This window comes from Taudactylus pleione, unplaced genomic scaffold (genome assembly GCF_031769625.1).
Source record: "Taudactylus pleione unplaced genomic scaffold, aTauple2 ptg000788l, whole genome shotgun sequence".
NCBI classification, from domain to species: domain Eukaryota; kingdom Metazoa; phylum Chordata; class Amphibia; order Anura; family Myobatrachidae; genus Taudactylus; species Taudactylus pleione.
The window spans coordinates 945,062-959,366 of record NW_028285190.1 but is presented as its reverse complement, the minus strand read 5'-3'; the positions used below and the strand labels follow the sequence as shown (position 1 = coordinate 959,366).

The window sequence follows — 14,305 nt, the reverse complement described above, 5'->3', positions numbered from 1 at the left end:
TAGTTCCCCGGCGCGGCCAGGGTTATGGAGGGCACCAGCGCTTTATGGAATCAGGACAGTGATTTAGAAACCAGTCAGGACCTCTTTAACCAGGCAGATGATAACCCTAGAACTGCTTAATATACAACAGAATTACATTATTATGACCATGTTATGCTATTTTGAGAGCAGTAGCACCAATACCTCTGCATAAAGTCCCTGGAAATTGCTTTCAAATGTTGACAGCTATGGGAGAACCAAGTACAAGAAAAGGTCTGTCCAAGACATCAGCATTTTTCTGATACTTTGCTTTAGAATACCTATATAGTTACCGAGGATGGCCTGTCCTGTGAGAGCAACCCTCGCTCCCTTGAAGGGCTCCCACCATAGCGATTGAGACTTGACAGACCAGGGGGGAGATTTAGCAATCCTTCTAAAGAGAACAAGTGGATATATTTGCCATAGAAATCAAACATACCGTATTCTAGCTATATAGTATATTCTATAAAATGACAGCTGGAAACTGATAGTTGCTATGGGCAACATCTCTACTTGTCTTCTTTAGAAGGTTTGATAAATCTCCATCCAGGGGGTACATTTATTTCAGTGCAGGTGTTTAGAAGTGGAGTTGTTGCCCATAGCAACCAATCAGATGATAGCTATTATCTTCAATCTAGAAGGTGCTAGATAAATAAGTAGAATCTGATTGGTTGCTATGGGCAACATCTCCACTTCTAAACACCCACACTTTAGTAAATATACCCCCAGGAGAGAAGAGAACCCTGCAGGGCCACCACAGGGAAAGCACAGCAGGGACTGACCCAGTGTACAATGGCTCCGGAACCAATTGGTAGGAAAATAACAAAGATATAGAGATACCACCATAGATAAGAGGGAGTGTTCTCGCTGTTGTTTTAAAAAAAACTGTCTGTAAAAAAATATATATTTTTATTATAACTTTCAGTCTGTTGATATTTATATTGTATTTTAAATAGTCTCTTCTGGGCAACGTACAGAACCAGAAGCTGAGAATGGCATAAGATAGTGGGAGACAAACACTGTCACATTCAAAATAAGGACAGCAAGTATCACAAAAGTAGAGTTGTGTTAGGATCTCAATAAAGCTACAGGGAAAAAAAAAAAAAGAGTCTGGTAAACAAAGCCGCGCCGGGTGGAGACGGTTGCCGGGGAACGGCAGGGACAACAGTAATGAGAGACACTGACACCCGGCCGGGGATCATTCATACAGCGAGCGGGGCTGGGGAGCACGGTCATCCCTCTGCTCACAGAGAATCCCACCATGAAGGATGAGAACATTTATAACCTCATTCCCAAGGAAGAGGTGACGGTGCCCAAGGCGCCCCGGTGAGTGCCCGCAGTGAGGGGGTTTAAAAAAGTGTTTATTGAATTTCTGATCGGATCACCGTAATTAATTGGGTAGAAATACAGGAAGGAAAAGAACTGACATTAAATAAATTAACTTTTTTTTTGTAATAAAGTAACAATACCAACATAGGGCCTGATTCATTACCGATCGCAACTGCGATTACGGCGATTGTTGCGTTCTGGGCGTGCGCATATGCATCGCAATCTCACTGCGATCAGGACTGCGCAGACCCATTGCAGAGTGATTGACAGGAAGTGAGTGTTTGGGGGTGGTGACGAGGGATCGGTTGGCGAAATGCAGATTTGACGGTGCGTTTGAGCAGCGTTGCAGGGTGTGCATAAATTAACCAGCCTGGGCTTTCACTGCGCGCGATGAGGTTAGCAATTCCTGAGAAAGGTCAGACCTTGTGCGAGCGGCTGTGATAGTACTCGATGTTATCGATGGTTTTGCAGTCTTGCTAAGTATTACGGATGTGTGTATGGTAAGGTCGGCGTCCTTATGTTGTGCTGTGGTCGCATAGCGATCACAGAGGATTAGCATATCTTCGCAGTGAGACTGCGTGCGTAATCGCTATTGCAAACGCAGTTGCGATCCATACTGAATCAGGCCTATAGTCCCTATGACTGCGCTACTACAAATAGTGTACTACTCATATGCTCTTTTATACACAGTATCAGGGTTAAGATAGATAGATAGATAGATAGATAGATAGATAGATAGATAGATAGATAGATATGAGATAGATAGATATATTATATAAAATTTGTAAATGTAACTTAATTTCTAAAAGGTGCAACTTTAATTTTTATCTTCTTTTTCTATCTACATTTTATATTGTTATATTATGATGTTCAAATACAATGTAATCCTAAGCATCTATTTTTTACAAGGTCCATTTTGATTGACTTTAGTATAATGAAAACCTATGGAGTTCTTGTCCATTGTTTGTACTACCCTGTGGGTAACACATCTTGCAACCTCTCCTGACAGCATTGCAGATCTGAGTATCCGAGCATTGGATTACCATCACGTCCATCAATTGCAGCATTGGCAATCTGAGAAAACCGAAGACTACTCAGAATGGCCATCTTACCTGCTAGCCAAGACTGATGTTATGCGCCCCTGTCATTATCAGTGCTGTTATGTACAGGATAGCAGTGCCGGAGTGCAGGGCAATGTAAGAACATTCAGTGGCACTGACCGTTCTAACAGCTGCAGCTGTCATTGTCCTATCACCACAACACTGTCCCTGCTGTGGTGGCTGCCGGCTCCGGGCTGCACGCAAGATCTCGCAATGCTTGCGAGATCCCACGCATGCCCATTGGAGCCGGCCGGTAAGGGAGACTCAGCACTAGGTTGATGCGCTGTGTGCTGAGGAAGGGGGATCGCTGGAGAGGGAAATTAGCACTCCCCCACCCTGGCAAATGAGACGTTCATACATCTCATCGGTATAGCTTCCTGCTTCGCCTCGGTGCCGCTATAATACATTTCCCCCAATGTTTTTAATTGAATTGCCCACTATGTGATTATGTTTTTTTAAGGCTCATGTGTCTCCCTATCCTAGTGGAAACCAGACGCAGGGTGTATAGAGCTGGGCTTGCTCCAGGAATTTGGGGAGTTGGGAGGAATCACAGTGACAGTGATTTTATTAATAGACACTTTTACCATGCTGTTTGGATATTTGCAAATTGCCCCACAACAGATGCAATTTCACACAACCCGCAGTTTGATAAATTCTGTGGTTTATGTTTCATCCGATAAATGGCAGTGTGAAAAACACATTGGTCTATATTGAACAATATGGGATGGAAGAGGTGTTACTTTTTTTTTTGCACAGGTAATTGTGTACGGGCGGTATTAATCAATACCCTCTTCCTTGGTGATCATCGGCAGTATCTTCCTGCGCTAAGGCGTCAGTTGGTGGCAGACTAGCATTGCTGATCAAGCGGCTAATGTCAAATGCGCATGCACGGCAGATGTCCATCCACACATTCACTTAGCTGTTTAATCCTGCAGGTAGTCAGCAAGCCTCATCCCCATTGCCCAGTATAAGTCATGCCGCCTCAAAATGGCATTACCGAGCTTTGATTAATTGCCTAATACCCCACATCATAGTGGTTGGTCTATGGGGATGGAGGTATGTGCCGGTAAATGGATGAACTCTTCTCTGGCCTAAACCCTGTGACAAGTGGCAAAAAGCAGAGAAGAGCCTATTTTTCAGTGGTTTTCACTGCTTCCTAAATAGGGCCCATAATAAGCTGCATGTTGGTTAAATCCCATGTTTTGTGAGAATGAAATGTACATATGCAGTCATTGATAACCCCAAAGAAATACCAGTATCTTCAAAATCCTATTCTTTTTAACGCCATGGAAATCAGCTCAACTCATGGCTAACAGTCTGTGGACCTGATTCAGTGTTGTAAGCAAACCCGATGGTTTCCGTACAGCATCGATGGTGAGAGATCTGCACGTGCACAGGATCTGTACTGCGCATGCGCAGGTCTCCTTCTGCAAGATCGCTCGCAGTGCACCCAAGCCGGAGCATGATGGACATTTTGCCGCCTTTTGGGGGCGGCAACGGTGAGCATTTTACAAAACGGGAGTGGTGCCCCTCTTTTGTAGGCGAGTGAAAACACCGCCTATTCTGCGTAACCTGATGGGTACTCAGCTGGGCGATGATTTTGCAGATGATCCGATGCTGTATCCTTAGACGCAGCAGCGGATCACAGAAGCTTGCAGGAAATGTCTATTTACACCAGACGCCTCCTGCAGCATGTGGGCCAGATTCAATTACAGGTGAAAAGTCAGTTGCCGGACTTTTCTACGTCATCTGAGCTTTTGATTGGGAAAAGTATCGGGCGAGTGCCCGAGTATCCCCGTATTCAATTTGGAATCTGCAAAAATGGGACCCGGCGAAAAGTTAAGTAGCGAAAAGTCCTGTCACTTTTGGGGAAATCAGCCTGTCACCCCCCCAAAAGATGGTCTGACATGGGGATGCACTATGGGTACCCCCGAATTTCCGCGCTGAAGGTATTTGGGGTTTTTAAATGGTCTCAACAGGTGTTTTTTTGCGCCTCTGAGATAGTGGTGAAGTATAACATTTAGCTTCATTTTTTTGAAAAATAACTAGTCCCATCAAATTTGGGGTACATGAAAATGGGTGCACGCATATATTTAAATCCCTAAAGTGAACTTTAAAAATTCTTCAAAAATCCACCTGCCGCAACCAAAAAAACACCTGCCGCAACCAAAAAAACACCTGCCGCATACTTGGTGGACCCCCCTGAATCTATTTCGCTAGTTTTTAAGTTTGTCCCCCAATATTTATTTTTTTTGCCCCCCCAAAACGAAACCACTTTTTTTGTGGTGTCCTATTGAACTTTTTTAATTTTTTTTACACAGATTACTTTTAGGGGACACTCCAAGGGGTGTAGGGTATTTTTTTTTTAAGTCTGCACCCCAAAATCCCAATTCTGCACTTTTTATCGCCACCTATTCTGTGGTGAAAACTTATCCCCGTTTTTTGACAAAGACTTTTCGCACCTGCGAAAAGTCTTTGAAATTGAATATGGGGAAAATTGAAAATGGCGAAAATGACATCATAACGGGTTTTCACAGCCTGATTGAATACGGCCCTTAGTCTATTATCACACAGCTGCTACGTGCACTGCATCCACCTCTGCATAAAGCCCTGTGCTGGCCTAAAGTATCATGGGCTACAATGGTAATCACTGGCTCTGTGACATGTAAAACAATCAGCACTGATCTGTATTGTCTGTAATAACTAAAGCTTACATTTATTGTATTACCTGTATTTTATTCCTTTCAGATATATTTCACAATTCAGGGAGTCTGTGAAAATCGAGGAGCACAAGAATAAAGCTGCCCACAAAACCATGGGCGCAGCCAAAGTAGAAGTGCCCTCACCAAAGGAATATCTTCAGAAACACACGAAGGAAGCAATGCTGGCACAGAGTAAGTCCTGTCTTTAGGCTACAATCTGGGAAGGGCATCTATGGCAATCTTTTGGGGACGGCTAACGAAGAACCTAAAGCTGGGTACACAATAAACAATGTAGATATAATCCAATATATAGTTTTGACATGGATCGTAATGATATATCAGGCACATCGTCTAATGTGTACCCACGATTGCGCACTCCCACAGGTCGTCAGCAGATGTGATGATCCAACGGCATGCTCTTGGATGCGGCCAGGTCGCACGCTATATCGTTCTGTGTGTACGGGCGGCCAGTGTATCGTTACATCGGTCGTCCTGTCGCCAACGATCCAGGCTCGTCAAATGTGTTCCCAGCATAAATGTCCCATGTCTTATCAAAATTTGTCCTTTGAAAGCTGTCTATAATTTATAATTGGCTACAGTATTATACTCTTTATAATGAGTTTCCTCTGGGTACTCCGGCTTCCTCTGACAATGCCCCCAAAAAAGCTGACAATGGTTAAATAATCTGTCGACAGTTATTATGTCAACAGTAATATAGTCGACACGAAAATGTTTACATGGTTGAACTGTCAACATGCAGCATGTTGGCATGGCCAAACTTTCTACAGCGACCATGTCGACATGCATGTCTACACAGATGATATGTTGACATGATGAACTGTCAACAAACCATGCCTGGTGGCCCAGTGGTCACTTACCTTCTCCCAGTGGCAGCGGCGGCCATGTGACTTCTAGAGCTCCAACATTCCAGTAAGAATTTCTCCCCTTGTCCCTAACCCTAACTCTCCCCTTATTGCCTAACCCTTGCTTCACACCCCCTCCCTCGCATCCTAACACAGACCTCCCACCGCAGCCTAACCCTCCCGGCGGTGCCTAACCATCGACATCCCCAGCATGCCAACATTTTACATGGCGGCAGTTTCGCTGTCGATATTGGGAACATATTGACATTCAACATGTTGATGTCAACGCGTTGCCAGTTTGAACTATGACGACACTTTGAATGTTGACATTTTGGTGTCGGTATTGAGAACGTTGACATGGTTACCGTGCGCGCACCTGTGTGTATGTCCAAATATTCTCTGTAAAGTGTTGCACAATACGTTGTATGCACTATATAAATAGTTGGAAATAAATAATAATGATGTTTAAATAATAATATTATATACAATGTAAACAGTAAGACGTCTACAGTCCTTCAAATATATGTTTGATTGTATTGATGTGTTTTTCAGAGTTATTATTATAACAGAATAAACATTTGCTTACAGCTAAATCCAGCTAGAATAGATGCTTTGTTATCTCAGAAACACAGAAATAGTGCTTCTTGTGTCTTCTAAACATGTCTGTTACTTTCATACAGGTCCCTATGCAAAAAGCCTAGACTGAAACATGCCACTCTTCTCACCAGAGATGATAGGAGCGTTCCAAGCGTGGCTTATTGGTGTACTATTATCCCTCAAATGTTTGCTTGTTTTGTTCCCCAGAATGGGAATCATTAATAGGATTTTAGGTTACTAATATTTGCCTGATGCAGAATTGAATGTCCGCACGTTTGCACAATGTATCTTGGCTGCAGGCAAGTGAGGGCAACGTGCAGTCATACGCATTTTCATCACATCCATACTTGCACACAAAAAGGCGTAACTGAGTAGTAACTGGCATCCTCATGTAGTACAGTCAGTTTGTGTCAGCGCAGCTGTGGGCTATGCAGAGTTGGATGTAAGCGAAAATACGCCTATACACGTATTCATTTGTATCTAGTATAGGGTAGGTGCAAGTCTGCACTGATAATTATAGCAATCAGACATACACACAAGATTTGTACAAGTTTGCAAGCAGTTGAGAAGCACCTACACCTGATTTATTTCCAAGTATGCATTAGGGGCCTGATTCAGAGCCGGACGCTCTTTTAAGAGCGCTTGCTCTGAATCAGGGTGTCCCTGTTTTTTTTTAAAGACGGCCTCCTGGCCGCTCGCATAGCTGTGGGTGACCACCCACAGCTTTAGCGAGCGGCCAGGTGATGGTCGCGACCATCGGGGCTTGCGACGAGACCCTTATGGTAGGGTCACCCTTGTGACACTCGTAATGTCATATGGGACCGGCCCCAAACGGCAGGCGTTCCTTCGGGAATGCCTCCATTTGGTCAGCCCCGCTTTGGTGCGAGACCCGTAGCGACGGAGTGCCCGTCGCTGGCCCGGGTCTCACGCATGTGCACTCCGGAGCCGGCTCCGGCGTGTGCATTCGCAGTGGAGGACCATCGACCCGCTTGCGAGCGCTGTGTGCTCACGAGCGGGTCTGAATCAGGCCCTAGGTCCGTTGTCTAGACTCTAGAATGTCTGTCCCTGTTGTATTGATGTTGCTTCGTCCCTGTTTTTACCATGTATTTCTTTACAAAAATTAAAGTTAATAAAAAATTGATGGGAAAAAAAGTTTTGTTGGAATCATCTCATTGTTTTCCATAGAGTAAGTAATGTGTAAAAAGGGGGAATAGTGCAGTACATATAATACAAGTGTAGTCAGACACTGGGGAAAAGACCAAACTTGAAAATCAACCACAGAAAAAAATATATTTTATTATACATTCTAGCATAAATATTAATGTAAAACAGAAGTATAAAATGACTTATCACTGATTGTCGCTTCACTTTCTTGTACACAACAAGAAAGTGCATTTTATGAGTCCACAGGGAGACCCCCAAGGTGCTTGGCGGAAGATAAGAGACGCCCCCCAGTACCACTCCGAACGGAGCAGCCAGTCATGGGAGTGCAGACTAACAAAAGCTTCATCACAACCAATGTGGCTGAGGCTGTTATGGCTGTGCCTAAAAAGCCTCAGCCCATCTATGTGGACAACAAAAAGGGAGACAAGCATCTGCTGGAAACTTCTGGGCTTGTTCCTAAGTACATCAAGAAAAAGGTAATACTGCTGTGTACACTGTGTGCAATTACATACGCAGATCGATCAATTATTAAACACTGCGCATGCGTATGTACCGCACCGTGATTACGGACGCACTGAGGAATCCATCGCAGAGTGAGTGATAGGCCGTGAGCGTTTGGGGGTGTTGGCGGGAGATTGGATTGGAAAACACAGACGTGCCTATCCGTTTGTACGCCGTTTCCTTGGCGAGCATAAATTAGCCACTGTGATTGCATACGCAGCCTGAGTACTCACTCCATGCGACGAGACTTGCAGGTTCTGCGGCTGGTCACACCTGGTGTAAAAGTTGGGTGACGGGCTGATGTGCGTCGCTGGTACTGATTTATACGCAGGAGTGCGAGGTATTACAGATGTGAGAAAGCAGCAGTGGGCGTCTCTATGCCAGATGAGCTATGGCAGGCATTAGCATACATTCGTAGCTGCGTATACAATAACAATCCTTACTGAATCAGACCCACAGGTTACAACAGTAATTAGCTTAGCATTTATATCATGTGAAGGCTGGTTGTTAGCAACAATCTGAAGATGACATTAATCTGTATGCTTAGTACAGCGTAAAGGCTACTAATATAGAAGCTCACACAACATGGTCTTCTGTTATAGTCTAATGCATATGGTACAATTTCAATATCAATCATATTATGTATCAGTCCTGATGGTAGTATGCTTTGTGTCCCGTCTTCTTTATTAGCTTTAAACTAAATATAAAACACACACAGTGTAAACTAATTGTACAACACCAATCAGAGAGCCGCCTTTGCGTCAGTCTTCTCTGCTGAGTATAATTATTATAGTTTGACAGTATTATAGAATACAGTCCGTGGGGGATAATAGTAAGAAAGTGTAGGTAGGAACCCGGAGCCCAGGGTTGTAATAGGGCCCGGTCTTGCCACATTGAAAAAGAGTAGTACAATTATAACAGAAATGAATTGATGTGATCTTTGGATACGGAACTCAGGGCCTGATTCAGAGCCGAACGCTCTGACCAGAGCGCTCGCTCTGAATCAGGGCCCTCCTACCTGTTCTTGGAGCGGCCTCATGGACGCTAGCATAGCTGTGGGTTACCACCCACAGCTATAGCGAGCGTCCATGATGATGGGCTTGCGACGAGACCCTGCGGTAGGGTCTCGCTGCCGCAAGCCCTGGAGTGATTTTGGCTCTATCAGAGCCAAAATCACTCCCACTGACATCACTACTGATGTCAGTGGGGCCGGACTCAGACGGTAGGCGCCTCCATCTGGCAGCCACGCCCCCGGCACGCCCACCAAAGGGGGCGTGCTGTCACTCACCACCGACAGCACGCCCCCTTTGGTGCGAGACCCCGAGCGACGGCTTCCTCGTTGCCCGCCGGGTCTCGCGCATGCGCACTTCGGCACCATCGACCCACTTGCGAGCGTCCAGCGCTTACGAGCGGGTCAGAATCAAGCCCTCACTTTCCATTACCATCAAGTTGGGGAGATCCTGGAAATCGCATAATATATGGAATAATACATTTGTTGGGCATACAATGGGGTGTGGATATTCAGGGGTTAATTTATTACGTACTATCCCTCGACAGTGTTAACTTAAAATTCATCTCACTGCGAGTAGCAGCGATGGATAATAAAACACAGGAGCAATTCGACATTGCTCCCATGTTTGGATACAGCTGATCCAAAAAATCAGCTGTCACAGTGATCTCTAACACTGCTACTTTGGAAGCAGTGAAAGTTACTACTGCCGAGTCTGACTTGGCAGTGTTAGTGCACATGCGGGAACTGGGTTCAAGCATGCTTACAAAGAAAGTGGTTGGATCCGAACAGGGGTGAATAGTTCCAAAAGGATCCCTTTTCTCAACTCAAACCTTCTTCCCATAGGTCCAGAAATCAGCGCCAGAAGATGGCATAAGTTTCTGCTGTCAAGTTCCGAAAATGTAGTGTTTTCAGAGCTTGATTAATTTAGTTCCCCATATTATTGTATGGGGACATCAGACCAGATCAGGACTGAAAGCTATACAGGTGAAAATTAAAATTTTCACCTACTTTTGTAGAAATTAAGGAATAACTAATAGACAGGTTAAGTATGGGATCACGACGGTCGGGATTCCGGCTGCTTTCGGGATTCCAGCGCCAGTATTCTGAGCTCTGGCATCCCAACCGCTGGGATCGTAATAGACCTCTTAAGTATTAAGGAATCTATATTTGTACCTCTATATACCCCTGCCTATACCTTCTAATATCCTACCTATAAACCTCTAAGGATGACGTTATTGTGCGTACGCAGTCATACAGTAAATAAAGACTCCAGACTTGGAACGTGTGGTTCCAAAGCACAAAGTATTATTCAAGTAAAAGTACAGTCAGTTACACGCTATTGATCCATACACAATTTGGCGCAAAGGAATTATACAGACCCAAGTACAGTATACATACGCAGCGCTCTCTGGTCCAGATGTTAGGCATCAGCAAGAAGACCAAGAACCCAGTGTTGGAGCACACATATTTATACCCCCCCGGAATAGACAGAACAATAGAGTAGTTTGTTGCTTATGCCATTGGTTCCCAAGGGGGAAGCATCTGTTACAGAGCATTTAACAGGCTGGTTCAAATAGACACACCCAGCCTCCAACAACTGGGGGTCTCTGCCCTCCCGCCCCATGCAATCATCCTAACAGTTGTTCATATAATATACATTTTGTTGCTTGAAGTCTCTGCGGTCCATAAGTTGAGAATGCATGATGCGATCTCCACATCGATAATACCGGAATTCTGTTGAAAGAGTACGCATCAGTACAAAACCAAACATGGCTTAATTAGCATGTATAAAACCTTAGTTACCAAATAATCTTTATTTCACAGCATTTATACTAAATGAACGAACTTAAATCTTATCCCTTAAAGCTTTTGGAACCTTGTATGTGGATATGTAATGTGTGAGTATGCGGGGTGTGATGTAAAGACGCTAGTTAACTTGGGGCAGATGCGTGCGCATGAAGCTAACAACCAGCGTTTTCATACGCAAAATGGCGTCTTGTAGATTCTTGTTTCTAAAATGGAGTCTAGCTGCCATTCGCAAGATGGCGTCGTGCACGCTTCAATTTTAAACTGATCTTGTCTCAGCCAATTATCCAGCTTCGACAGTATCATGATTGTTTTTCTGGTGACCAAGCTCACGTCGATTCAAGGCTCGCAACTCCCAGCCAATCAGCACCGGGTTTTCACCTTGAAAGCAACGCCTATTTTCTCTGCTTTCCACGAGAGCTGTCGACAGCCGCTGATTGGCAGGAGGCTGGGAGACGGTGAGGCGGAGTAACACTTCATTATCATGTGCATCTATAGGGGCTGAGCTTGCAATACCTCATGGAAACAATCCATTTTGCTTCAGAATCCATGGGCAAATATATAATCACACTTACAAATTGGCGAAATATTACAATAAAAAATTCCCCAAAAACCATAAAAGGGCGTGCTTAGCCGGTTATATTCACACACATCTTTTATTACCTGATTCCGTCGTATTAACATATGATCTAGCCATTATCTAGTGAAGCATTTTCCGTACGAATGTTCTGGGTTCAAATTTGCGAAATGTTCGCCATGGGCATACTAGTAATTAATAATTATTTTATGTTTGTCTTTTAAGGATTATGGTTCCACTCCGGAGTATCTAGTAAAGAGAAATGAAGAAGTAAAGAAAGCTCAAGAGGAATATGATGCTTACATAAAACAACGTCTTAAGATGGGCGCCATGCAGCAGCTTTCTGAGGAGGAGAGGCAGAGTATGCTGGAGGTAATGATAATTTAATCCATAGAGAAGACTGAGGCCAGAGCTATCACTGTGGAGATCACATTTATGTTAAGTGGTATAATGGCAATACAGATTTTACAGAAGAACACACAACAGACTTGTTTAACAACTTTAGTTATAATGTGTAAGTGTTGCAGATTCCCAGGGGCGCCAAGGTGTGTGTGTGTGGGGGGGGGAGAACTGATTACGTGGACTTGTTGAAGGGGCCCGGCAGGGTACCGGGTCAGCTGCTACTGAGGGGGACAAATTCATTTTTTTTTCCTTTTTCAGAGGGGCCATGTCCGTCCCCCCAGTACCCAGGCCCCGTTCAGCTCTTGGCGGCCCTACAGATACCAAGGGTTTTATGTATTAACAGGCTCCAGTTTATAGCAGCACCACATGTAATAATTATATGTATTACATAAAACAAGTAGAGTAGAGGTGACTGAGGATATTGATGCAGATGGGGAGGGAGCCATGCAGCACACTGCAGGATAATAATTTATTCTCATTATTATGCATATGCCCCTCACTCCACCCCAACTCTTCCCTCGGCCACACCATCCAGAGGCGCATATAGAGGAAAGGGTCTTCGTGTGCCCCTCAATCCTCCCTATTTGCTTTCATAAATAGAGGAAAATGTATCAAGCCATTTAAATGTACTTGAGCCATATAGAATGTTGCTATAGACCACTTCTCCACTTGTTAGAAGGCTTGATATATCCCCCCCCATAGACCCTAAAACATGTAATGATAGATAAAGCAGACAACCAAACAAGTCCCAAGATTCCCATGTTTTCTGTGGTATCCTTGTAAATCGGCATGTATGACATTCCAGCTTCTCAGGCTGCCCCGAGGTTCACACTTATGCTCATGTGACCAGAGACAAGCACCAGGATCACTGATCACGATGCAGCACAATATTCAAAGCAACATGGGCAACTTCTGCAAGAATGCTTTCCTGAACGCCTGTCGTTCAGGCCTGGAACTCATCATTTGACTGCTTTGTGAAAACCATCTTCCAGATGTGCAAGCACTGATATGCTTTATGAATGCTGAGGGCTACTTTTATAGAGCTTATCCATGTATCTATATATTCCAGGCTGCGGGGGGATGAGATATACTGCACTCAGAGCACCCATGTGTCGCTGGTCTGAGGCTGGTAGAAGAAAAGACACAATGTCAGGCTGCAGATTGCTCCCTTTCCCACAGTAACAGTCTCTCCCATCACACAAGAGTCAGTGACTTCGGGAATGGCCTTGTGTGACAGGAGAAGAGTAACTAGCGGAGAGAATCCTAGCTACCCTGGGCTCAGCCTTTCTGGTGTAACTCCAGCCTAAGGGTCCCTGCATGCTGTGACGTGGTGCAGGCTCATCTGCACAGAACTTATTTAGTCGGATATGTTCATGGTCAGTTGTACTGTGGCCTGAAGGCTCTTTGAACGTTTCTTTTTTTGTTGCAGGGACTGAAGAAAAACTGGGATGAGCTACACCATGAGTATCAGCGCTTGTCCGTCGTGATTGATACACCTCCCAAAAAGGCACACAAAGAGAGACTGGAGGCAGAGATGAGACAGCTGGAGCGGGATATTGATGTTTTTGAAAGGCACAAGATCGTGTACATTGCAAATCACTAGCACTTTCATTCCCGGCTGTGTGCTTACAAAACCAGAAGGAGAGGACCAGTTGTCATAGCATGAAATAGTAAATTATAGATCACTTTTAAAGATATTGGGTGTTTTTCCATTCTTTGAATATTTTCTTTTGCGTGCTTTAAAAAGCAGATATTTTAAACTAAACGGGTATTTATATCAGTCAATAATACAGACAGCCTTTAAACTATGCTAGCAAATAAGTTCTTCCAGATTATTTATATATCTTTATATCTTCATCTCCTTCTGTCAGCGGTACACTAATACTGATAGAGATGAGACACATTCAGCAGGTATTCTAGTAGTTGTCCCCTTCACTGCAGAAGCTGTTATCGCCCCTGTGCAGACCGTGCTTCCAGATGATCCCATCCCAACTACTTTACATTTTAGAAACTTGTATTGTTCACAACCCTTGAGCATCTATGCAAAATAGCAGAAAAGCTGTTGCTTTATCATTGGAAATACCAGAAAGTAAACTGCAATAAAATAAGTGATGTGTTTTATTTTTCTAAACTCAAAGAAAGACATTGGGGTATATTTACTAAGGTGCGGGTTTTTAGAAGTGGAACTGTTGCCCATAGCATCCAATCAGATACTACATAAGATTTATCTAGCA

The 14,305-nt window shown here is 44.1% G+C and overlaps 1 protein-coding gene across 1 annotated transcript; it reads left to right on the top strand.

Moving 5' to 3' along the window:
* The first annotated feature begins 1,123 nt into the window (after positions 1-1,123).
* ENKUR (enkurin, TRPC channel interacting protein) lies at positions 1,124-13,768 on the top strand. Its single transcript, XM_088457807.1, has 5 exons — positions 1,124-1,344; positions 5,196-5,341; positions 7,996-8,249; positions 11,895-12,041; positions 13,501-13,768. The coding sequence occupies exons 1-5, from the start codon at positions 1,280-1,282 to the stop codon at positions 13,672-13,674; spliced, it is 786 nt and encodes a 261-aa protein (XP_088313933.1). The 5' UTR covers positions 1,124-1,279; the 3' UTR covers positions 13,675-13,768.
* Positions 13,769-14,305: the final 537 nt, after the last annotated feature.